Here is a 27,335-nt window from a genome sequence, read left to right on the forward strand (position 1 = left end):
GCAAGAACTGAATTTGAAAAGCTTTTTTAAAATAACTTCTACCACAGTAATACCATAAATAAACTCTCTTCACTAGGTGTGCTTAGGTTTTCCAACGCTAACATCTAACAGCATCTCAGGAGAAACATTTTTGAATGCTCATGTGGCTATTTACACTGACTAAATGCGATAGCTTTATTTCTTAGGTCATCAAAAAAGTTAAGGAAAACACCCTCCCAGCCCCACAAACGCAGTGCCCTGGATGCAGCACACCTTGGGCTGCCTGATTCCATTCGAAGGGACCTGGGATAGCTGCAGGGCAGCACTGAGGGCGAGCTCTGTTGCTCCCTAGGGTTACCGCTGAATTTGAGACTGAACAGAAAGGATTTACAGAAATTTAATAAAAAAGGAACACTGATTAATAAGTTGCAAAAGTAATGGATTCAATCATGAATTAGAATGGTAAGTCAAAACTAAGTTCTGTTTAAAAAAGAAAAAGAAGAAAGTGCCACTAAATCTTCATTGTACCCAGTCAATGTGCTAAAAGCGCTGCTACTGGTGCAGTGCCCTTCTCCGCAGCTCCGGACACTGGATTACCACCGGCATGCCCCTCATCCCCCGTCACTCTAAAAGCTCTGCTTCTCCTCTGTTTCCCACCGAAGTCTCCACCGAGAGGTGCATGGCTCTGTCCCGGCCCGCCGAGCGCAATGCTGGGACCAGCCCTGGCTTGTTGCGAGCAATGCTGGGGCCGTTTCACGGGGAAGGAGGGCAGAAACCTCCCCAGCAGTTTCTGAGAGGAGCAAATGTGCAGATCTGACCTCCTCACCATCGTCCAGCGTCACAGTTCCCTTCTGCTTCGCCTCCCACGCTCGACCTAACTCGGACAGGAACCCTCCGTTAACTCAATCTTACTGGAGATGACAAGTGTGACTAAATACAAATACTCATGTAAAGGAAGTCTTCAGTTAAGTCTCTGTAAAATAGTGTCTCAAAGAACATTTTCACTAGTTTGTTAACTAAGTGATAAAAAAATGACAAGGTGAAAGATGAGTTAATAATTTAAGCTAATACTTCTCATTTCTATTAAATTGTTGAACTATACATAATCCTTATTTTCAGTAAACTGTAATTTCTAGCTAGTAAAAAATACTTCAAAACAAGCTGTACCAGAAAAGCCCGTGTAATTCAAGAGGGAATACAAAAATTTTGAAAGTGATGAAGGCATAAACCAAAACACGAAATGAAAATGAGCATCCAAAACAGCAAAATATATTTAAGCAATATCACAAATACACAAAAAAATCTATTTACAGACCCAGTAAAAATCCTCCCCCAAAAAGGTACTTATAAACAAGAAATTCAAAGCAGTTACACTGTCTACTGCTGGCAACAGAGATGCTTTACTGCTAGCATAGCACTAATTATGCCTTTGCAAAATTAAGGGAAAACTTAATAAAGGTGAAGAAATTCTTTCTGGGAAAAACTTGAACTGAAGGTCGGACGACAACAACAACTGCAAGGCATACAGAGAGTAAGGAACCACAAACACATAACTCGTAGTGCAAAAATGAAGAATGGCTTTTTTCCCCAATACTTCTTCAGAGAAAAATACTATTGTGAATATGCAATTCCAATTCCTTTTGAAGAATTTGTAGGTCTTCGTGCATTTGCATGGTTCAGCAAGGCTGGTACTATACAGGAGGCAAATGAAACGAAGTCAACATAAAATTACTGTCATGATAGAAATTTATAACAATCTTTGTAACAAAATGTCTGAATATACACTACAGAGACAAGCCTCTAAGAAACAAATTTAGCTTCTCCCCATCCAGACAATCTGTAAGCATGTTATCGCTAAAGAAAAACAACTCACAAGTAAATGACAGCATATGTAACATTCTTTGGAAATAGATCTAAATTTCTCTTTCAAGTTTTGCCCCCATATTTCACACAGGGAATGCAGAGGGATAACTCCTCATTCCTCACTGGCATTAGGAGCTCTTGGTGCGTTGTCCCTCAGGGATGTGCCCTGGGCTGGGCAGAGACCGTGGAGGTGCGCGAGTGCCAGGAGCCAGAGAAGAACTCCACCTCCGCCTGGGAACACGGGCCACCATCAGACGCCTTGGTATCAGCCGGTGTAGCAGTGGGGAATTAATACCGTTGAATTCCTGAGGCTCATCATCCCACGCCCTGGGTTTTACTGTGTTTTGAAGCACACAAGGAAAGGCCTCACAGTTTTGAATGGCTGTAAACATTTCTTTTAGTTTAAATCGGCATTTTGACCACGCCTTTGCTGTTTAAAAAAATAACAAAATCAAAAGCAGGAATACCTTAGCTCATGTTAAAACTATTTCAAATTCAGAACACTAGTCGTCTTTAACTGAGAAAACTGAAAGAAACCTGCAAACACGTGACTAGTTTTGCAAATAATCCTCTCGCTATTTTTTTTAGCTGATTCTCATTTAATTTTCAACAAACTGTTAAAGATCACCCAACCTATCCTACAGAAAAATCTGAGAGTTTGATAAGTAAGCTGGAAACCATTTAAAAAACGGAGGCAAAAGATCAGTGCCAACTGTTGTTTGCTCTGCCCAGAGCCAGGCCTGAGTAAGGTACAGAGTAAGATTTATCCAGCATCATTTGTGAGAAGTGTCATGGTTGATATTCAAAGCTTTTCCAAAACAAAAAGCACTAACTTACTGACTTTCATACATGCACAGGGTGACTGCCAGGTTTTACAGTGCTGCTTTAAGGGGACTTTGTTAAAAAATTCTAGTGCTCTACTTGGAACAGTTTAGGATGCAATCAGACGAACTTTTACTGAAATAGCAGTCAAAATAACGGCAATTTTACAAACAAAATGACTGCCTTTATGCAATCTTTTTTTCTCTATACTCAAGGGTTGTTGACCAGAAATGGCTGAAAACGGCTTCTGAGAGGAGGCAGAGCTGCTTTTCTGCAACTTGACAGATGCTTGTTCAGCCTAACTTCAAGTATTCAATTGAGGTGCTTCAACGAGCCCAGGCTCCAGAGGATAACTTTGAACAGAAGTGCTCTAAGGTTAACTTAGCTGGCTAAAAAGTTCAAATGGAATAACAAAAACCCTTGACGGTAAAGACTTAAAGAGCTCCTAAAGTATTTCCAGGTATTCAAATAAAAATAATGAATAAGTTATAATTTAGATAAATATCAGCTAACGCCTAACATTTTTATTAAAACACTGACAGAAACCAAAAAAGTAAACTCTAGGACTGCTGGATTGCACACACGTATTCAGAAGAGCCACCACAAATTGTATCATTTTAGCTGCTTAGCTGTTTAACTGCCTATTTTCTGCACTTGAGCAAACAAGATCAGAAAACTATGCAGCTTCTCTGAGTGAAGAGGAAACGCCAGGACAGGATTTCTAGAGTCCCACCCAGCTCTCTAAATGGAAGGATTAAGATTAGGACATCGTGGCTGGGAGAACAGAGGAACACTCAGGATTCAGTCCTGTCCTAAGGGAATAAGCTATTCTTTCTGACAAACTTTGCTCGAGATTTTCATAGTCATCAGTCCAATCCTGTACTCAGCATTTTACAGAATCAAGGTCTTGGGCACAGCAAAGACATCAGATAAATGTGTAAAGCAAGGCAACATTTGTATTTCCATTTTTTTTATCTATGGACTATTTTCTTTGTTAAGCTCCTTGGGTACGTTTTTTTTTCTTTAGGGTAGCTTTTCAAAATAAAGACTAGTGAGCCTGGAAAAGACAGCACCACCCTAACGGGTGAGGGAAAAACTCTCCGTGCATTTTTTATTCCATATATGCATTAACTACTGGGAATATTTACCGGCAAGATACTGAATTTTGAAAGTAACACTCAAAGTTTTTAAAACTGCACTTCAGAAAACACTGTCCGAGCAGCATCAGAACATTACAGGGTTGTCAGATTTCCTTGTTTTCTGTGGCAAATTTCCACTGACGGCACTAGAGAACTGAGGCAAGGGCTGAAGATGTAAAAGCAAATAAAATTAAAGATTCTTGGTAGCTACTTACCTACAATGGCTATTCATTCTTCTATTTTTTTGGCTCAGTGCTGTTTCATAATACCCTTGACCCCACCATGTAATTTCAAGGACATATATATTGATTTTAATATTAGCTTGGTTCCTTTCCCGTATTGGAACCTTATAGAGGATATAAATGACAAATAAGCATGCTATAACATTCACAGGAGCTGCTGTCCATCAAACCGGTGACTCTGAAAGAAGGCTGCTTTAACTAACGCATATGAACATGCAAACTGTATCCAAAATGCACGGTCATATTAAATAAGTCTCTTACATATGTACATAAAGACCAGTTACAAAACTCAAATATCATAGTCTTACCCTCTTCTGTTTAAGATTGCAGTTTCTAACTGTTGCATATACTGTATCTGCTCAAAGAGCTGAATAAAGTGAGTGTAGCAGATTTTTGCAGAGAAAAATAGTCATATAAAAAGCTGTAAGTACAGTAAAGTGAGAAAGTTCCCAGAGCTCTCACTTCACATCCTCTTTGGTTCCTAACTAGGATTTGACGAGTTTGAAACCCTGTCCTGTGTCCAGCACTGTGGGAAGAAACCAACTCATTTTCAATCTTTTCAAGCACCTAAAGCACGCTTTACAGACCCAGAACAGATTGAGACCACAAAACCAGTTTGCCAAATGTACTAAGGGATAGGTGATACGCGGGAAGTATATCATCCAGTGCTTCGCAACATCGCTTCCCGTTGGCAAATGCAAAGTGTAGTCGCTCCAGTGTTTTGACACACCATACACTGCTTTCACTGTACGTCCCTTTTCAGACCAGCTGATGTTGTTGTCAGGGTTACAGTTGTACTCAACCCATTGCCTGGTGAAGTCACCAAGCTGTGGAGGGTCGGCTTCCTCGATGTCTACAACTCTGGCCATTTCTGCTCCTTGCACTGCAATATACTGGTCATTTACTTTTCTTACTTCTTTAACCCAAGGCTGAGAGTTCTCGCAGTCCAAAACGATGATGAGCCGAGAACAAAAAGTGCCATTCTTTTCTCTCCACCACTCCAGAAGTGTGTCAAGTCGTAAAGCATCACCTCCTGCCATAAGAGAAAAATATTTCAGATTAGCAGGAAGAAACTGAAACCTCTGTAGAATTTTGACTGCGGGTTCCAAGAATCCCTTATTTTAACAACCTGGACACACGTAACAGAAGTGTTCAACTGATCCTCCCTGCTTGTAGATGTTAAAAGATCTCCAGAGAGATATTAACTGATTCAACCTGACTTGTTATGGCAGATGAAGCCATTAACTTACCCTTGATTTAAAAAAAAAAAAAAGAAAAAAAAAAGAATTCCCTCACAGGGTGAAAGAAATTACAGCCTGTTGAAGAAATCTGGAAATGGCTAAACAAGGGAAGAAAACCTGAAATGGCAGTTTATTTTGTATGGAATTCTTAATAATCTTCAGGGAAAAAAGGACTCTTTTTAATATGTTTTTACTAATATTAAAAAGGACTCCTCTTTTAAGGAAAAGAGAGGACTTTTGAACACAACACATGCTAACAGTTTCGAAGCACAATGAGAAAGCCACCTATGAGCATAATCATCACTTCAGCTTGAAAAACTCACCTGACCAGAAATGGAGAGATGCACGCTACAGATACAGTTCTCTCCAGAGCTTCAAGAAAATTAAAACTGATATGGATTTACAACTCATTGAAAAACAAATTTCATAGGAATTTTTCTCCAATATTTATTTCCTATCAGCTCAGAAAACACTTCCGACTAGACTGTCCAATTTCTCATATTCCATCTGAGCTCCTGCTCCAACAATGCTTTGCAAGAGCAGACTGTAATTAAACAAAGTTACCTACAGTGAGGAGTCCTTCAGCTTAAGTGTAATGCATACTGCAGGATCTATGTAGCTTTAAAAAGCAGACTACTTACTGAAGTGCCTAAGGAAAACACCTCACAAACAAATGAATAAACCTCCATTGGCTCCACAGTGACTATTAATGTGAAGAACTGATATATCTAGGTGTTGGCAGGTTGGAGCTATGATACATATTTACAACAAGAACACCCTAGCTTGAAAATGTCAACTTCAAAACAAAAAATTAAGAAGATTTTTAGAAGCAAGGTAGAAAAATGTGATTTAAAATAACTGCATTTTAGTTCCATAGTGCATTTCATTGTAGATTATAAGCACGATTAGCAGTGTTTTAAATCTTGTTAGTAGGAATTTAACCGCACAGATGAATCTCAAACAAAATAGCTGCATATTTCAGCACCCACATTTCTGCCTATAAGGGGTGAGAAAAAAGTGCTTCAAAATAATAGCTCAAATTTAAACCTTTGAGAGTGCTACTGCGGTTGATGAAGTAAAAGCAAAATTACAGGGCTACAACTTTCTCAAACAAAATGCAAACCTGGAAAATTCAGTATCAAAGAAAATCTCAAGAACATACAAACCTACAGTAATGACTTCTCTTGGTACCTGACCCCCAAATTGCTGTAGTTCAGTGTGTTTACAGCAGAGACTTGTATAGAAGCAGTTTCCCTTTTCTAGGTAAGCCTTCTGTGCCAATTAGCAGCAAAAAATTATTTGTTCACATTTTAAAGGCTTATACACAAACTTTGGTTTAGTGTAACTATGCAGGGCTACAGGTGATTTCAAAACAGTACTGGATAGAACTGCCCGAAGAAAACAATCTCATCCTTTGTTGCAAACATGCATAAATGCATGCTCTGCTTGTAACCCTACTGACCTCAAACATGTGGAGTCATCGGCCAGTGCGAGATTTAGGCATCAAGCCGTTTAACAAACCTATCCGTCTGTCCACAGCGGGCTCCTTGGCAGGCTGCGCAGGCAGTTAAGCTGACAGTTTCAGCAACGGAGACGAAGCTTCATTAGCCCAGCTCTTGCCTTTGCCTTCACTCCGAGAACATGACCTCCCAGGTCGTCTGACTGCTCATACTTTATGCATGACTAGTTAAGAGTTTCTTTAAAACACCACTGTGTTAGATCTCAGCTTCCCACAGCAGAGAAACATCACCAGTGAACTAATATGTCCAGTAAGCCCCCTTTAAAAGATGTCATTACAAAGCAAGGACTGCAGTGCTCCTGCTGTGCCGTATCATGGCATAAACCGGCAGTGAGACACTGCTTTTTCTGTTCGATTGGAATGTTGTATTTCTTTGTTGCCATCTCTCTTCATCCTCTCCAGAGGCTGAAGGACAGTACGCATTACTGGAGCTGATGACCAAATGTTCCTTCTGTCACAAAACACCACTGTTCAATACATGTGGTACAATTACACTTCATCTTTCCAGTTTACACCTGAAGTTACATTCAGAACTAGTGCTACCTGGAAGGAGTGCCAGGTTACAACCCATGATTTACCTAAAATTAATCACAAAAAATGATGCAAGACTTGTGACAGCTGCCTGTTCCTCTCCTTTATGTGACTATATGTATCTCCAAGAAGCCGAAGATGTGCTTCAACAGAGAACTGAAAAGGAGCTTTGTGAGAAAGCTGAACACCACTGCATTTACACACTGTTATCTTTAAGCACAGAAACTTTCTTTTCATTTTAACAGTGATATTGTCCCTTTTCCTAAAAGTGAACACAGAGTTTAATTTAGGCTACAGCCACCTGAACAGGCAAACAGAGCTCCCCTCTCACAGTTCAGGCTGGCCAGACATAAGGCAGGACTGGGCTGGAAGCTGCCCAGTTTCTGCAGCAACATGTGGCTCCACGTATACCGTGTCTATGCTACCAGCTGGCGCATGGGTGGGAGGTAGAGTTCTGCTGCTCACCTGCTCCACATCATGCGTGGACACACTCAGCACCTGCCAGGGCAGCAGCCACTCTTACAGACAAACCACCCCATTCTCGGAGCAGTCGTCCAGCCACTCTGGCGTATCTGCATTACATCACTCTGCTAAGCTCAGAGTGCCGCTGCAGCTTTTCTGAATCACTGATACAGATGAAGCCTTTGAGAAAGAATACGCGTTGCTCTTCAGCAGTTCCAACAGTTCAGGGTGGAGTTGTACCAAAGCAGATACATGGCCTCCAGGTGAAAACTGACCTGCACCGGAACACCTCAGCACGACCACATGCAAAGCTAACGCCTGTTGAAGAGCACGTACCTCTGAAGAGAGACTGCTGAAAGACAGCCAGGAGCTCGCAGGCAGAGTGCTATCCAAGAGAATTAATTCTGTCCCAGGAAGGAAAAAAGTTGCAATTTTTCAGTGTATTTACTACAAGACTCATTTGTTGCACACAGCAACCTCAGAAGCCCATACAGCAAGAGAGCAAGGCTAAACCTACCAATGATTTGAAAACGTCAGTAAGTTTACTAAAGAACACAGTTGAGATAGGACTGTGCATTATAAAGAGATCAAAAACGGGCGAAGGGGAAACGGTGAAGTCTATGCCAAGCACATGACGAGGCATTAAACCAGCCCTTTACATAGGGGTTTCTACCCATGAGGCTACACTGTGCCCACAGTGACTCCCAAACTCCAGATGTCAGCAAACCATAGCTGTTTTCACGATATAAGGTTTGCTCTATGTTTGAAGATCTGCTTTTCTAGTGTGGATTGTATGTCTCCTATTTCTTTTATTGATTCTATCTTTCACAAAAAAACAGAGCACATCCTAAGGACATGAACGCAGTCCTTCATGACAGCCCAACCGACACAGTGACACAGAATGCTATAATTCATTCTGCCATGTCCAGGGAATGAGAAGGTATCAGTCTGAACAGTGAGCAAATATTCCTCAAAATACAGCCAGATCTGTCTTTAGAGCAGGAGGGGGTCATTTCCACTTTACTTTTCTGAGGAAAAAAGTGATCTTTAAAGTTCACTTGTTAAATTGTAAGGGGAATATGAAATCATGTTTAAACTTGTAAGCATACATTTGGGGTCAACAACATTTAGACAATTTTGAGAACAAGAGTAAGATTAGTTGGCTGCAAAAGGATTTTTATCAAAGTGACTAAATACTAAAATGATATAGAAGTTCCCAAAGTAACATACCTGACTGTCATACAAAGCAAGGTAAGGAAGGAGCTGCTTCTTTACAACAAGTTAACTGCATATGAAAGGGGCTTCTGCATTTCTCTATTCCCTCCACTAGCAGAGGTTGTCAGCCTGCTACCTTGCCTATTTTGATGATTCCTTGTAGCCCCTGAATCTCCTAATAGCCATGCTCTGTATATTATTACATTTTCCTTTCTCCCTTCCCTGCCAGAAGCTTGTATCAACCTCTTCTCCAAAGACTGCTGGTTCTCTGCCATTCTGGACTATCAGATAATAAATGTGACCAAAACTTCAAAGTTCTGCAATATTGTATGATTTTTCAAAGAACAAATTAATTGATTTGGAAAGTTTATCAGTACCAAGACTATTAATAAAAAAAATCCCCAAACCAGTTACCTGCCAGCGCCCATTCGCCAGTGCCATGCGAGTGACCACTGTAATATAAAATGTAGGTATCATGTCTGGGTCCATCTGCTGTCCGAAGTTCAAGAAATGACTTGATCTTGGAGTGCAGGGTATCAAAGGTCAGTCCGCTTGTGGAGTAGTCGCAACCATATGTCTCAATCATGTGATACGCAAAAAATCTTTGGATGGCATTAAGCATGCCAGTAGACCTCAGATTTAACTCTTGTACATGCTCAGGTGGAAGAAGAGTTGGTTGGCCATCAGGACTAAAGAGAAGAAACACAGCTATGATTATGATTTGTAATTTTTTCATCCTTAGTGGACTTGTAGCAATTCATGATGTTTTTCCCTGTGCATATTTTCTCTGCTATGAAGCAGCATTGTTCTAAATTCAAATTGACTTGAAATGTACAGTTTATAAGCAATTCAAAATACTGTATTTGGGTGGAGAACCACTATTTCCCCTCCCTTCTGTCCCACTTCTTCTCTTCGAAGTGTAGTCCTTACACAACCCCATGCTATTCCTGCAGCTGAGAGACAGAGGGAGAGAGAGAGGGGAGCTGTGATGTGCACATGCTGAGCTTCAATGACTTCATTAAGTGCCACAGCGAGCGCCCTGTGTTCAGACAGGCATTTGTTCACACACAACTGGAAAGAGCGGGGAGAATGAGTGTTAGTCTGCACAAAACATCACGCAAACTAGTTTCCAGTAACAGACTAAAAAGAAATTCAAGTACACATTCTGCTCAGATGTTTTGAATCCATTTCTCTGTTCCAAACTAGCTGTTGTTCAGTATGATACTCACACAAATACAGTAATTCTTGTGTGCGCTGCTCAGATGCTGATCTTTCAGCATAAGAAATAGGTTTCAGATGATGGTATTCACCGCTTAGAAAATGAAAGTTCTAAGAAAATTACCAACTAGACTTGGAACAAACTATGTATATAGATTGTATGTGTGTATAGATATATATATGAATATGCATATATAACAAAAGAGTCCCTGAGTTCCCTGGGCAACGGACAGATTTTGTGGATGAAAATATGGAGATGGTCTTACTCTACAAATATAAAATATGACTTCTGTTTTTTATATATATATTTCTGTATGTATGTACTCTTCAGGTATTTTGTTTGCAAGTCAGTGTGTAAAGCCACTTGCTTTCTTTTTTCATCCAGCTAATTCAATTTTGCACCTCCTCACCTGCCTAGTGCCTTCACGAAGGCTAACGTTCCACTGTTACAGCTATATTGAATACATCATCGTTACTGTTCGTCTCAGCAAGTGAAGCCTGGGCCCATTACTGAAAGAGTCAAGCTTTGTTAATAAGGAAGTTTAGTTCTGTCAGGTCCTATACAGTTGCTCAAGAGTAACTCATTCACTCAGAAGTTAGAGGGAACTGCCAGAACCAGAATAATAAAATACAACAAAAGAATTAAATTATTACCATGGAAACAAAAATAATTTATTTCTATTGTCGTGTAAACTTTGAAAATTTACCCTAACAGTAATTGACTACGTGGATTTTTTTAAAACGGTGCACAGCTGAAGACTGTAGAACCAAGCTCTGAAAATTTGTTTTTACCATAGTTTACACTATTTAAGATACAGTGATCTAAGATCAGCACACTATCTTCTGCTTCTTTGCTTGTTAATTTTTTCCCTATCCACTGAATCCATTACACATACTGCAAGCTGGGCAGTTTTCATAGATTGGGCAGTTCTATTTTTAAGCCTCTCATTTCAACTTACCACTCTGTTTCTCTTGTAACTCAAATAAATAACTTGCATAGCTCTTGTTCAGAGTTTACAAAAAAAAAGGGTACACACAGTTTTAACTATATGGCTAAAGTAGCATTTGCAAGTTGAAAGTTTATAAGAAAAACACACAAATGGGCAAATAATAATAGCACAATCCCCCATTCCCAAGCGTTTCTCATATGGTAACATTTATACTGGAACAAAAATCAGCTGTAAATTCACAATACTAATAACTGACATGTAGTCCACTCGCAAATCTAATGTCAATGTCCTTTCAATGTAGACACCACCTCATTTAATAGAATTTAGAATTATTTTAAATGATCTGTTTGGTTTATTAAATCTCCTGCTATAAAATATCTGCACTCAGTCAAATGCCCCAGTCTTCCTTTGCATGAGATATAAACTGTGGAATCTGCCTGTGCATGACTGGTGTGTAAAGCATTCACTAGCTTTCTAAAAGCAAATTAAATACATATACAAAGGTGCAGTTGGAGTTACTCGTTCTTTTTGGAAAGTGAGGAAAAGGAAAAATGCAAAATCCGCCTATTATTTAAATTTGTATGTAATTATTGGAAAATGCAAGCAACAGCACTGTATTGCCTCTAACAGTACACTTATACTACTGTGAAGTTGAAACACACGGGAACTATACCTGCAAAAGTTGGTGGGAATCACAACAGCATACCCAACACATGTTCCTCCCAAGCAGTTCCCCAGCTCATGGAAAAGCCCATGAGCCATGGACTCCAGAGGTAAAACGATGAGAAATGCACTCATGAAGATGCCATTGGTTGGCTAAAAAGAAAACAGAGAGATTTAGGTATTGCATGAAAAAATCCTTCCTATCTGTTAGTTACAGTTTTATGAGTAATTCCCTGTGTCTGATCAAACATAATTGGATCCTCGTGCAAGTTATTATAAGCTATATACGCTTTTCCACATATTACATGGTGAAGTACTCTAAAGACAAATGAAGGGCAAATTTGGGGGTTTTGGGGAAAAGGTGGCTGGTAAGCAGGGATCACTCTTCTGAAAGGAATGCATCTGAGAACGCTAACAGCACAGGACTTAGGTTTAAAAGCCCTGAACGTGGCTTAGCTTCACCCATTTAAGCAGGAAAATCAAATGCCACAGAACTATTTACGTGCATAAAATAAGTATATCTGTCAATATCTGCAGGATCAGGCCTTAATCAGTAAAGTACAACACAGAAAATTACATATCTAGCATCAGATGATAGCATAATATATTGCACCACTAAAACATAGATCTAACTATTCTTGCTTTTTAATGCCAAGAGTTCTTAAAATATTCTTTGTGGAATACTAAGTACCACACAAAAGACGACTTGTGAGAACATTTATGAGCATTATTGCAATTAAAAAGACAATTCTTCATGAGCTACATAAATATCATATGAGAAGGGATGTCCACTACAGGAATTTGTAGCATTCACACAGCTAATACCCTAAACTGAGCTTTCCTGTTTTGTAGGTAACAAGCAGTTTTGGGAAAGATTACGCTCACTGATAGTGGTTCTCAGCCACTAGCACTAGTAAAATAAAAATGCATTTCTGAAATGCCAGCTGTCAGTGAGAAGCAGAACAGACAGACTCGTTTTAGTTGTTTTAATATGATGTGAATGGGTTTAATGAGGCATTAAATACTTTAGGAAAGGTAGAAACAGTATTATAATATATAATTAACCAATAACTTTAATATCCATGGTACAGTTATTAATGTCTGTTATGTAGTAAAGGAAATAAATTCATAGTTATGGACTTCTGTCTTGAGAAGAGTCCTGCGGCCTCTGACTACATCTACGTTTTTTCACCCTCTTTGCATAAATCTACAATACTAACTTTTTTTTAAAATCTGGATATTGCCTTATTTTTTTAATATGCAGTGATTTGATGTGCATTGGTAGTTCAGCTTAACACATACACAAAGCTATTAACAATTTGGAAAGCAAATTACACTGAAAAAAATTACACATACACCAACTCAGTTCTTGTCGGCACATGGCTTTAACTCCACTATATTCAGTTTTAAACACATAACTATCACATGACTTAGTCTGAAAGAACAGCTTTACCCATCTAATGTGCTGCCTGCCCTAAGGACGTATACTGTTTGCTACCTGTCCCGGTTTTAAAAAGTGTCCCATTCTACTTCTGATAGAGGATTTTCACGTCTGTGTCCTTGAAATGGTGACAGCAATACTTCTACCCATAAATAAATACCAGAATCTGGTATCAAGTGATCACGAACTGATAGCACTATTCTCAAATAACGGGTAACTGTTAACTGATAGTGTTCTTCTCAAATTCCAACATCTGAAACCACTATAAAAGTATATCCAGCTACTACTACGCTTTACGTAATTCATAACAAATGAAAAGTTTATTTATTTAGCTTCTAGCTCTCAAGGGCATGAGGACACGACACCGAGCAGACATCAAGTCATGTTACAGAACAACCACAGAGAGCATTCCTTGCCCTCAGCCCTGCACACCTTATCCCAGAAGCGCAACTCATATGCTCATTGACTTGCTAACATTGGAGCTGCAAAGCTACTTCAGATAGAACAAGTCCACCAACAGGTGAGAATGCTGATCTTAATACTGCAATCTGATTTCATGTGGTATAACCTAATTTGACGTTCTGGCGCTAATAATTCGAAGCTACAAGGACCAATAAGTGCCTATGACGCGCACATACATTATGGGAGATTCACAATCACTTTCATGTAGGTAATTTTCTTTGCCATCTCAGGAGGTACTTTACATCATTCCAGATATATTCCTTTCCCTGTCCCACTCTTGCCTACACTCAGAGGGTCAGGATCAATGAGCGAGCAGATGGAATGTATTCAGGAGGAGTGCCAAGAAGGACTCACATAGTGATTCTTGCATTTTGTGTCAGAGAGATTTTCAGAATAATTTCCCCCAAATCCATAAAACTACCTGAAACAACCAGAGGACAGGAAAGCTTAGAACAGTGTAACAATTATGGCGCAACCTCAACTGCTTTTATTGTCAGTAAGAAAAATCCTGTAACTAAGACAATATAATTTTTATTCCAAATGTACGAGCAGAAACTGCTGTTTTTGTTGCTCAGTTTCTAAAATGCACTCTGGAAATGAAGAGGAGCAGCAGCAATAAAAACTTCCAAAGATTTGCTTAGTTTTTGTTCTATAGAAAGCTTGTAAAATACAAGACTTTGATGAAATAGTGGAGCGCTCTAGCTAAATGCCTTTCAAGATTCAGAGACTTACCTTTGCAACTGTAGATACCAGAAGGATAATTTGCTTTAAGTTCAAAAAAGCACAAGACTCAGATTGTGCAGAAATTGAAGAGCTTGTCTGGAAACAGGGTCTTTGGAGGGTTAGACTAGATGATCTTTACAAGTCCCTTCCAACCCAAATCATTCTACGATTCTATGAAAAGCTTCTTATTCCTGGTTGGTTAGTTGAAGGATTTTCTAAACCTTGGAAACACTGAACATATGACAAATTCAGCTTTTCCATCATATACAAATATGACATACATAGACACGACTACAAAATAAAAACTGCACTTGCCCATGAACACTACAGCTATCATAATATCCTAAAGAATGCTATTATATTATTACTTTATATATTTTTATTGTATAAGTTCTCTTGCAACATGTCATGTTGTTCTAAACACTCCCTGCATTTCCTTAATCTCCTAAAACACATGCAAGTTACGAAGCCCAGAGAGTGTTCTGCAATAACACAACTTGAGATCATCAGAAAGATTAATAGTTCTTACCAAACTTCTGAGTGACTTGTAAAAAAGAAATTTACATTTAGTTGTTGAAAGTACTTCCACTAATATGAAGACATTGGCAAGAAAATTCACTTGTGAGATAAGGATCCTACATAGAAACTGTGAGGATCATCTCAGCGATCCATCTTGCTCTGTATCTTGCTTTAAGTTTGTACTAAATATTAGAGAGGAACGGGAAATCTGCTCTACAGTGTTATGAATCAACTCAGCTCCATGTGAAGGTTCACTTTATCTTCATTTAGTAGCCATCTTATACTATTAAGTAGGAAAGTATTGTTAGTACGGATGTTTTACATGTACAGGCATCTATCTAACGTAGAGATGCTGGCACTTGCTGTCAGCACTTCTTCAGCAGTTTTGATTTAGAATAACTACATTACTAACAAACATAAGAATGATTCATGATGCTTAGAGCTGCTTTTTAGTAAGATAATAAAGTATTTAAATTCAGTGCTGCAAAAAAAATGACTGATGGCATTTTAAAATACCTAAACTATAAAATTTTGAAATAGGAAAAAATTATACCTAATTAAGTTAGTAATTACTGTAAATCTGAAGCTAGGTGGTTCTTTTAAGATAGCAGCTAAGATGCCAGGTGGAGACTGTCAGTGCTTTACTATGTCCACAAGATTTGATAACTGGTCCTTAATGGAGCAGATGGCCATGGCTGCATAGGCAGAGCCAGAAAGGGATTTTGTTCTTTCATCTGTTCAACTCATTTTCACTCTGTTTTCGCCTGCCCTGGCAATGTCAGCCTGCAGCACATCCCTGTACTCTAAGTGCCCATTGATTCCAGACAGGCACTTCAAAACGCAAACATAAGACAGGGACCATCTCGGCAATCCCACGGAAAATGTGAGAAGCCATTTTATCTCTTAGTCTTTGGGGTTTTTTGCCTTTGTCTCTCCTTCTAGATGAATATTTAAGAAATACACAGTGTGACCTCATTTCAAATAATGTGGAAAAGTTAAAAAAACACACTTCTTGCCTCTGGCTACTGTAATGATACACAATAAAAGCTGGGTGAGATTTGCTAGTAGTATTATCTTTCCACTTTTTTCAGCTTTTCAAGCAACACTTTATTGTTAAATGTAACTCTGTTAGAACACCAGAAGAATTTAGACATGTTTTATAGCCAAGATACTTAATTTTATATCGTGGATAGGATATCCCCAGTCCCAAGGAATAAACTGCTGTTGAAAGTAGAACAATTCTGGAACTGCATTTAACAATGGAGCATTACTGATACATTATGGACAAAAATAACAAGGAGGAAGAAAAAAAATACAAAACATTAGTTTAAATTGGAAGCCAGTTACAAAGACCTATAGAAAAGCTCTTCTGATTAAAACAGAAATAAATTCCTAAACAGATGTCAACCAAGATGATCACACAGTCACCGAATGGCTGAGGCTGGAAAGGGCCTCTGCAAATCCTCTGGTCCAGTCCCCCGCCCAAGCAGGGCCACCTTGGGCAGGCTGCCCAGGATTGTACGTAACAGACCAACAACTGAGGAGCCTTACAAAGATGTCTTTGTTTATTTATAAGCATAAATTCTGCCTTGCTTTCTGTTATGCAAGCTGAATAATATTTGACTATTTTTATACACACACAGACGTACATATGGAAATATAAAACAAACAGTTCTGCTTAGCTCCTCTGCAGTGATTCTGCAAAAGCAAAGTACACGCTCCATGAAGAAGGCGGCTCAGGAGAAAAAGGATAACTTGATAACTAGTCTACAAATATTTGATGGATAGCTTATCCCAAATGAAAACAAGATACGTACATTACAGGTAAAAAGAAGCTTAAAGACTAAATTTGTAAAGTTACAATGTAGATCAACTACCAGAGGAAACAGTCTTACAACAAATTATTGAATAACAGAATAGTCTCTGGAGAACAATAAACAATCCATTACTTCTATTAAAACAGCACTGGGGAAGTCTAGAAAACAGTTTGCAGAAAACCGTCATCATGTTCACTGGCAGACAGATTTAATGTGTTGTGTTTCCCATCCCTGACTCCTGTTCTAACCACGGGAAAGCCTGCGCTTTAGCCTACGTGCATTTGTCCCAGCAAAACCAGAAGCGGTTGTCAATTTAAAAGCACTCTAAATGGATTTCTGATGTTTTTCAAATATAAAAATTTGAATTCTGGAATTAAGAAGGCCTCTGCAGTAGTGGGAACAGCAGTGAGGTGTGCCACCACGGTGGAAGTGGGTGTCCGGTCAGGACAGGGCCGGAGTGGGTGAGTGCCAAGGAGGGCTGCGCACCCGCTGCTGGGAGGAAGCGGGGTGGCAAGCAGCAGCAGGGTAGTGGGTGAGCTGGAGAAGAAATGGTGAGCAGTGAGCAAGGGGGATTTAGCACTCAGTTTAAGAGATGATGAAACAGTTGGGAAAGGGAATAATGTTATTGCAGAAGAAACTCAGATGAGTTTATAAAGAAACAGTGAGGCACAGGTATGCAAGGGAACACGGCAAGGAGGGAAAAACTGACCAAGGAGAAGACAGGGGGGAACAGACCGGACAGACAAGGGGTGGGGGGGGGGAAGAAGGAGCGGCAGGGCTATTTGAGAAAATGTGGAGAGAGACGAGAGGGTGCAGCGGAGACTGTGGAGCAGGGGGTGCGTATGTGAGGAACATTTACCCGGACAAGGAAGGGCTGAAGAGGACTGGATTAAAAATACAAGTCAGAAAGAAAAGTAGGGAAAGATGAAGCAGAATATCTGGATATGATTAGCATTCAAAACAGTTATTTAATCTGTGATGTTAACAAAAGTATGTTCAGGTAAACAGAGAGGTTACTTAGAAAGCTTCTTACTATTCAGAATAGAATCTTGTTTTTAGAGAAGTTAAAAAAGTCACCATCTTCAATGTTATTAACGCACTGTAAATTGAGCTTTGAAGTAACAGCAGCCAACCACACCACAATAAAAACTACAAAATCACTAACTCTCCCTAAAACAAGAAAAGACTCATAAACTAACTTTTCTTCCATGAATAAGCTGAGTTCACTAGTACTGTCTAAGTACAAGTAGTCATGTATACCATGAAGACTATTACTGCACTAACCTATAAAAATCACTAAAACCAAGAATAATGTACTGCAAGTACTTCATTCCATTACTTTACCTGTCTCTGACATACTTAATTTTTCTCTTGGTAATATTAAATACAGGTCTTCCAGGGATAATAAATTCTCTTTGGCCAGTAATTCAGAAAAATTGTACTGTTACCTTGGCACAGAGCACTTCAAAAAATCTGATTTTAAATTTCTGAGAAAAACATTCCTCCAAACCTTTCCAAGATCTTTGCTTGCAAATTGCAAGACCACCATCTACAAATTTTTCATAATTTTATTGGCTTCCGAGAGAAGTAATGCCCCAGACGTTTGCATGACTTCTGCTGGATCTTGTCCCATGCAAGAGCCTAATTATGGACAGGCATAGGAGTGATTGCTGAAATGAGTAAGTTGGAGTTAAAGAGTCTATTGATCTGACTGAAATTACTCACACAAATGTAAAGACAGGTGCAGAACACCTCCTGCAGATATTGCAAGGAAAATTTCGATGTATTCCTACTGACAAGTCAAGGTGTCCTTCCATTCCAGCTAAAGCAGCTGTTCTTCTCACAGGCAGCTGAAACATGCCCCACTGAAGAGATGTTACTCCATTTTTGAAAGCAACCAGATTTAACAATTTACTTTCATACTTCTCGTGCTCCCTGAGCTCATCCTCCAGTTTCAGACAGTCCTGATGATTCTGCTCTTCACATTTAAAGCTCGCTTTCAGGAGCCACAGTTCTTTCCAAGCGCACATCGCAGCACCAGGAACAGAGATTTTCAACCCTTGCCTATTTGCAAGGGCTGAGCTCCCCTTAAAGAGAGGTCCTTGGCTAACAGGACTTCAAGCCTCAACAGTTCTGCATGAATCACAAAACTACTGTCTGTGCAAGAGTGAGTTACCTGACCTCACTTTAAAGGCCCTTCCACAAAAGGAGATCTGAAATTTTTCTGGCAATTTTAATCAAATGGGATACTTCTAGCCACCAATTAGCACAAAACTGTCTCTTTAGGTCTTCAACTTTCATGCACTTGATACTGCACAGTTATCAAAGTATTGCACAGATATGGCAGTTATTAAAAACACTAAAAGTGCATATATAATATGCCTGTAACAAAGACTTCAATGAAACAGAACCCCTCCCCTCCACCACCCCATTTCTGGCTATAACCTAATACATACAGCTGAGCTAGATTTTTTTTACATGGTATGCCTAATGATTTACAGCTGACTGTTAGGAAGTACCTTTCCAAGGTTTAGGTTTTTAGCCAATTCTATTCATTATACAGGAGGTTAAATGGCAGACCATTAAGTGATTTCAAGCCACCTCTCTTATCAAATGCAGTATCATTAAGCAAGCTTTCAGTACATCTTCAGAGTGAGGAAAGGTATAAATAAAAAATGCTTCACTTCCCAGGTGACACTTAACAGATTTCAAATATAGTTAGCACTTACTAAATGGCTACACAAATCCCAAACTGAAGTTGCAAAGACGGAAAACTGTTAATCTTACGCACATGAAAATGTTTTAAACAATTTTAAAAAGAGCAAACAGATCTTCAGGAACTGGTGACTGATGAATACTTAGCATTCCTAAGAATGTATGGAAAAAATACGTTGAAAATTTACATTAAAAAAAGCCATAATACAAGAATGTAAGAGTGGCTGTACTAGGCTGCACCAAAGGTTCACCTAGAAGAATGTCTTGCGTCCCAGCAGGCCAACTGGATGCCTACGAAAGACTGTAAGGACAGACCGAGCACGAATGTTTCCTGAGTTCTCCGACCGCTGGTGGCTCCACCGCTTCCCAAGCCAGACGTGGTTTCCACACAGCATGTAAACCCCAGTGGATTTGTTTCTGTGAACTTGTAACAAATTCCTCCTGAGCCTCTGCAACCGCTCGGCACACACAGCATGCCACAACACACAACAGCCCCAGAGCTAACTCACCACTGCATGAGGAGCAATGTCTGTCTCCAGCCTGCTTCTTGCCAACCCGATTCTCCTGAACTTTTGCACTGGAACTGATCATTCATTGTCTCTTACTGTTTAGCCTCTTCCATGTGACACATAATATTTTAAATGTTCGTCATATTTGCCCTTCATTTTCCCTTTTCCAGACTGAAGCATCCTTGTTTATTCATGTCCTCCACGTAAACTGTTTCACATCTCTAACGAATTTCATCGCCCTGCTCTGAACCTTGTTTTCTGACCTACAGGATGGCAAGTATGAATTGCACAGTTACTCAAAAGATGGAAGCTATGGATTTATACAGTGGCATAACGATACCTCCAGTCCTTTCCTAATTATGAGGATGGTGAGGGGACTTGAACATCTCCCCTACGAGGACAGGCTGAGGGAGCTGGGCTTGTTTAGCCTGAAGATGAGAAGGCTGCAAGGGGACCTTATAAATGGTTACAAATATCTCAAGGGTGGGTGTCAGGAGGATGGGGCCAAGCTCTTTTCAGTCGTGCCCAGTGACAGGACAAGGGGCAATGCGCACAAACTGAAGCACAGGAAGTTCCGTCTGAACATGAGGAAGAACTTCTTCCCTCTGCGGGTGACAGAGCACTGGAACAGGCTGCCCAGGGAGGTTGTGGAGTCTCCTTCTCTGGAGATACTCAGGACCCGCCTGGACAAGATCCTGTGCAGCCTACTGTAGGTGACCCTGCTTCGGCAGGAGGGTTGGACTAGATGACCCACAGAGGTCCCTTCCAACCCCGAACATTCTGTGATTCTGTGATTTAATTTGCTTTTTTGACCACTAATAAACATTAAGCTGATGTTTTCAGGGAAAGGCATCTAACACAGCCCTAAGATTTCTTTCTACCACATACTTACGTCACCAGCTTTTTTCTGCAGCAAAGTTTTCTTAAAAACAAAACAAACCCAAACAAAACCCCAAAATCCCAACCCACTAAGTATTTAGCAATAACTATTACTTTTTAAAGAGGACAGGCAAAAAGTCTTCTCTAACAGTCTGATTTGTCTCTTTAACTGTTACAATACATACAAATCACCATAAGTAGAGTATATATTCAGTGGATAAGCTTGCTTGCTGCATTCCTGTTGAGCATGTTAGACTTCCTGAAACAGTAGACTCAAAAATCCAGCAAAGGATTCTCAAGTAGATTCCTGAGGCCTTGAATTCCTCTACAAAGAAGAAAAAATACTAGTTTCCTTAAACCTCTGGAAAAAAACAAATGCTCTGCAAGAAGGCAAATTGTGTGCTCATGCATCACTGCCTTCTTACTTCTAATTATTTTGAAATCTGACACTATCCAGAAACATACAGAAAAGGCCACAGTTTCCTGCTATCACTATAATAAATGATACATCCATTTATTAAATTATGTTCTGGCCAGCTCTGAGAAAGTATTTAATTTTCTGACAACAGATGAAATGGACACAGTGATCTGCAAATGAAACATCACAACATCTTCTGAAAGAGGAATTATTTTAGTTGGAGACAACTGCATTCATAATCTTAATCTAACTGATTACCATAAATACATGATGAAAGAAATATAAACATAGTAAAAGAAATGTAAATGTAATTATCTACTAAAACTAAATTATTATAATAAAAGACTGAATTTCCTGACAAGTATCTGGTCTGATGCCTTTCAGTTTTGCCACTACAATTACTCCTCCTCCCACCGAATAAGCAAGTACATAACCTATCAGACGGAGGTGATGAGCAACAGCTTATCTTCTTTACACACAGGATGCTAGAAACTGAAATTAGCCAATAACAAATATTAAGAATTCAGATGCACTGCCAGTTTGCTTCTTGCAACCAGCCCTGCACAAGTCATTCCACAGCATGACAGCGCTTCTTCAGAACTAGAAAGGAGTGAGTTATCAGACACATAACAGTTGCAGTTATTCTGGGGCAGCGACAGAAAAAAATTACAGCCAATTATCACTCAACATGAAGAGAAAAAAATAACAAGAGGGGTATGAATAAACTGCTCCTTGCTTACACACACAGCTGGCAGCAATGAAGGAGTCCTGTGGGCTTTAAGCAGATGCATGGGGCAAGAACACCCTTCCCTTGAAGATTCCATCAAAGGCTGGTGGTTAACTCCATGCAGACAGGCTCTGGGCTCCACCAAAAGAAACCACCTCTCTACAGTGACTGTATGGACAACTCACGCATTTGATGTGTTGTGACTGCTTTGGTAGGTGCAACTAGGTGGAGTGACTCCATCCCAGCAATTTTAAAACTACGTAATTATTAACTAATGTGGGTCAGGATGTTAAAGGAGGATGGCAAGGATAAAGAAATTGGTAAGAATATCTGATAGAGATGGTAAAAAATTGCTCTCACTGAAAAACAGTCATCTAGCGTATAAAAATTAAAGATCTGCACTTCGACAAAATCACGTAATTCTCAGAAGAAAAAGTATGGAATTCAGCAATATTAGTATGCTGAAACTCCCATCTGTTGTTTCTGTCTCCCAAACCCAACCACAACCAAAAAAAACCCCAAAAACCAAACCCAACAAAAAAAAACCAACACACAAAACCTCACACAAAATAAGTGTAAATTTCCTTTTCCACCAAGTTCTGTAACACCTTTCATCTACAAGGTTATTTAACCTGCAGAAATGGGCAGAAATTTGTGTTGGAAACACTATGGAAACATTTCTGTAAACTGGATCTTACATAAATAATGTATTATTTTTATACATTTTTATTATTATATACATAATTCATTTAAGAGATGCATGGGCACAAAAGATTGTTAGTGGTTTTTAGATCAGCTTAAAAAAGAAAACAGACACCAAGCTCTCTTTTCACCCTTCTGCCAACTGTGACACCACACAATGTACTTTAACTTGGGCACCGAACGAGCATGTTGAGAGAAAGGTATGTTTTCTGCTAAACAAAAGACAATGTCCTTAATTCAGAAATGGAATGAAAAGTCAAATAACGTTGTGTGATTTTAAGAACCAGTCTTTCAGAGGACATATCCTGTGGTGCATAACAAGATTTGAACATAAGACACTTGGAGCACATGCTATATCAACAATTTACCAGTTTATCAGCTGAGCTCTAACTCCACATTAATGGTTAAATGCAAAGCCAAACTATTGAAAAATACATCCTTAAAACACGAATTTGCCTTGATTCAATTAAAACAGTCCATAAGAAAAGCTCTCAACATAGTGAGCATTACTAGGGTTCAACACTGATTTACTTTGAAAACAAATTTTATGGCACAGTGAATACAACAGCAAAATGATTTTGCAAGTATGTAAACTTCAAATACTGTCCACACTTCTTTTGCCCTGGAAACATTAATTCTTCCCATTCTGCCCATATAAAGATCCTGGTATGCTCCAGTTGCCTTAAAAGGCTGCAGTCAAGGCAGCACAAAGTGTTAAATTCGAAGAGCATGGTGGTGAAACCAAAGATTGGAAACCCTGAATTGCTGAGAGACAGCACACTATCAAATGTCACAGGAATTTTAAGAAGCCAACAAATCTCACAAGCATTCTCAAGAGGGAAATTAAGATAAAGACACTGTTATTTACCTGCCAAGAAACGGTCCCCAAAACAGCAGTCGCAACAAGGCTGAAAAATACTAGCTGTTCCGAAATCAAACAGAAGTGACGCATTCCTTTAGATGCCATCACTCTGTCAAGGCTGTTGTTTTCTGCACGGTGGGTATAGTATACCTTGTGACAGTCATTTAGTTTCGTGTGAAATCCCCAAAGTGTTATAAAAAAAATCACATGACAGATCATCCAGAAAATTCCAAAAATAGAAAAACCAGGTATCACAAAATACCAGAGATCCAAATCACGTAGTTTAAAGGCTGCAAGAATGAAAAAGATTAGTTCAACGGCTCCAACTGAGATGACAGAAAGCCTTCGGCAAATTTTACCACGGTACAAGTAGGGCTTCCATCGTTCAGTAACTGAAAGTCCACTGAAGTAAACGTCGAGAAGGGGATCTGAAATCAGGCAGCTGAAGAAACACGCCAAGGCAAATGGGTTTGTGGGGATTTGCAGCGATGGAAAAAAGAGTAAGGAAGCAATGGCTCCAAAAATTGCCAAATTTGGAATTGCCAAAAAAGACTTCATACGTAAGTCAATAATCAACATGGCCAAAGCCATGACCAACAGAATAATACTCACAGATTTTTCTACCAGCATAGTTGTGCTGGCAATTGCAAACCCAACTAGTTCCAAAAATTCAACTGTTGTCAGCAGAGTCGGTCGATGATGGATACAACCACAAATCCTCTCAACCAAAGCACACAATATCCTTAAAACAATGGCAGAAAGGAGCAAATACTTAGTAGCTTCTTCTTTCACATCTGTTTTGAAGGCAGAATTATTAAGAAAACAGAGAAGGCCAAGCAAAAAACCAAACCAAAGATTGGAGAGACTCAGACTTGCTGTTTCCATTGAAAAATAGTAGTACAGTATGCTGGCAATTCCAAGAACAAAAAGCCCCAGAATAAATATTACCAAAATCAGTGCATCCGCAGTTTTTTCCCATCTGACATAAAGGCCCATGCAAATGGCAACCAGCAGGTTGATTCTGGCAAGATAGCCAAGGTATCTGACTGATGAGTGCATGTTCACTTCTCTGTTCACTTCTTCTAGCCTTGTCATTGCTGCATAGAGGCAATGACTAACACAGTAACGCAGTGACCTACACATGTAAACTGCAGTTAGGGGGTTTCACCCACTCCACTGGTAGTAAATATGTGGGTTTCATCCAACAAACACAATGCAATCGCCGCCTTCTGTTAATATCATTTCAGTAACAGCGGTCTAGAATCACTGAAGTCCTGGAAGAAGAATTCAAAAAGTTTTAGTGGCAAATAATTCCTTGACATGATATACAGCATAAAATGACACATTCCCTCCCACCAAGGAGTTTAACATCTAAATTAAAAAACACATAACAAAGACCAATCAAGTGTGTTGTTAAAGATCATTCAAATTGGAGTCCTTATTAAAGCCAATATAAACTGGGATCTCAATAAATCTTATTTCATAATTTGAATAAGAGGAAATGGTAAACCAAACCTGGATTGTGCTGTTTATCCACAAAACCCATCCACTAGGTATCTATATTAGCTATCTACGGGTATCTAAAATATTCCTATGATATCCATTACTTTCTATAATAGTTTAATATTGTTTTAAAACACTGTTTTGCTTCATTGTTACATCTGGTAAGTTCTCACTTCATAGTAAACCTTTTCCGTATGCTTTGCAAGACTTCTTTTTAGTAGTCAAATAGGTACAGGATTTACAAAAAGAACTTCATAATCTGTTAACGAGCTTAACTGGCAGTAGATAATGAAAAAGGATATTATCATTATCTCCATTTCACAGATGGGGAGTGGACACACAGATGTATCAACTGATCTGGCAACATTTTCAGAGATTTTTCTTAATATAGAAATAAAGCCTTCATTATAACCCCTCTCAGCCACTTCTTCCCCCCACAAAAAAAAACCCAACAAAATGACTGAGATAAATATTATATTTAGAATGTAGGCACGTCCTACCCACATCCATTTAACCGACATGCTTTTCTTTTTAATATAGTATAGGAACAGAGAGCGGTATTTTTAGGGGAAATTTGTACAAAAACGTGGCTAGGCAGATTTCCCTGGAGATCTTTACTATTTTACGGGATAAGCTTCTTCCTGGTCTGAACTCAGTCTTGACACGTGAGGACCACTGTAATCCTATTGGTGTTTAATCTTACAGACTTTACACATAAATGATACTACTAATTGCTACAATTAGGAAAAAAGTTATTGAGGAAATTCTATTTCCATTAAAATCTCAATTTCACTGTATTTATATACGTTTCTACAAAGTTGTCAGAGGCATAGTTAAGAGCTCTCTAGTTAAACGTAAAAAAGGTTTTTACTTTGAAGTCACAACCATTCTCTCTACACAAAATGTGTTGTGACAAATTGACAATAATTACTCAGAGAAGCAGCTTTCTGTGAAACTGCAAGTAGAGAACCAAATGTACTTCTGATTTTTGATCCTTTTGTGCCTAGAAACTCTAACTCAGGAGTCACTAACAAATAAAACAGATCCTATAGCTCCAGAGAAAGTAAGGCAGAAAACAACAGATTGATCACAAGAAAATACAGAAATAAGAAAATCAGTATCAATATTTTTTTGTCTCCGATTTTCTTAAGTGTCACAAATCACACAGTCCCAGAACAACCAGCTGTCCAAATTCCCTTACTTAAAACTTACAGAAATCCTGTGTAGTATTTATACTTATGTATAATTTTTGGTTTTAAAGTTATTAATGAAAAGTTGATCTAAGATTATGATTATACAGGTTAGGGGAAGAGTCCTCAACAAGTAAGGAGACTCAAATGTAGCCTCTGTAATTTTTGCAGTAATTACCTAATTGCCCATCTTGCAGAGACTTCTGATGAGTTAATGGTATCAGAGAGCAGCCAGTGTGCCAAGAACATGCAGCGCTAGGTTATCGCTCACTGCTTTCACTTATAATGCTGGGAGAAATATGAAAGGACACCTTGACTGAAACTGAGAGCTTAGACTTTCTTCTCTCTTGATTTTTAGACTCCCACTTTTTAAACCAATGAATAACAAAATAAAAAGCGAACTGACTAATCTGTCCATAAGCTTTAGCTTACTTTTTAGACTGACACCCAGTGTAAAACCAGCTTAAGTAATTGGTGTAGAGACAAACTAGGCCTAAGAAATCGTATTGTTTAAATTAAGTTTGATAACGTATTTCCAAATTATGTTAAACACCTAACAACACTGCAGATACTACTTTGGAAAGAACTGTGCACTAAAAATCTGTTTAACTGAAACACAATACGTACCATATACTTACAGTAAATGGTTATTACATGACACCGTTGATTGTTTGGATTTCAACTGTGCATTTTCATAGTACTCTTTATTATTACTGTTTTATAGATATAAATTTAATTCTGAGTTGCCTGGGTGCTAAGATCTCATAGTATTTCTCCCCTCGCTCAGTAATATACTTACTGTTCCTCTCAACCTTTCTTTGGTTGTTGCTTCTTACAGACAGCACAGCCCAAAGTCAGCTGTCATCTTCCCTGTCGCCATATATTGGGTATCATAGCACTGTCCACAGTCTCACTGCTTCACGTACTACAATCCACATTCGCTTTACAGATGACTGGAGCCATTTATTTCAGCTCCTACACTTGCCCTTCCCCCTAGAGCTATCTCTTGATCAAGCCATGAACA

General features: G+C 39.0%; 1 protein-coding gene across 2 annotated transcripts in view; it reads right to left on the minus strand.

Moving 5' to 3' along the window:
• Positions 1 to 497: 497 nt before the first annotated feature.
• Positions 498 to 27,335, minus strand: part of TMEM168 (transmembrane protein 168) — a 28,530-nt gene continuing 1,692 nt past the window's right edge. The window contains exons 2-5 of one of the 2 annotated variants that reach the window (XM_075428925.1): positions 23,625 to 24,892; positions 11,855 to 11,997; positions 9,428 to 9,702; positions 498 to 5,078 (exon numbers count right to left, since the gene is read on the minus strand). In XM_075428925.1, the coding sequence (XP_075285040.1) occupies positions 4,531 to 5,078; positions 9,428 to 9,702; positions 11,855 to 11,997; positions 23,625 to 24,761 (2,103 nt within the window). In that variant the 5' untranslated portion in view covers positions 24,762 to 24,892 and the 3' untranslated portion in view covers positions 498 to 4,530. The remainder of the gene's footprint in view (positions 5,079 to 9,427; positions 9,703 to 11,854; positions 11,998 to 23,624; positions 24,893 to 27,335) is intronic. The other variant, XM_075428926.1, reaches the window with a different exon arrangement.

This window comes from Opisthocomus hoazin, chromosome 8, assembly GCF_030867145.1.
Source record: "Opisthocomus hoazin isolate bOpiHoa1 chromosome 8, bOpiHoa1.hap1, whole genome shotgun sequence".
Taxonomy (NCBI): domain Eukaryota; kingdom Metazoa; phylum Chordata; class Aves; order Opisthocomiformes; family Opisthocomidae; genus Opisthocomus; species Opisthocomus hoazin.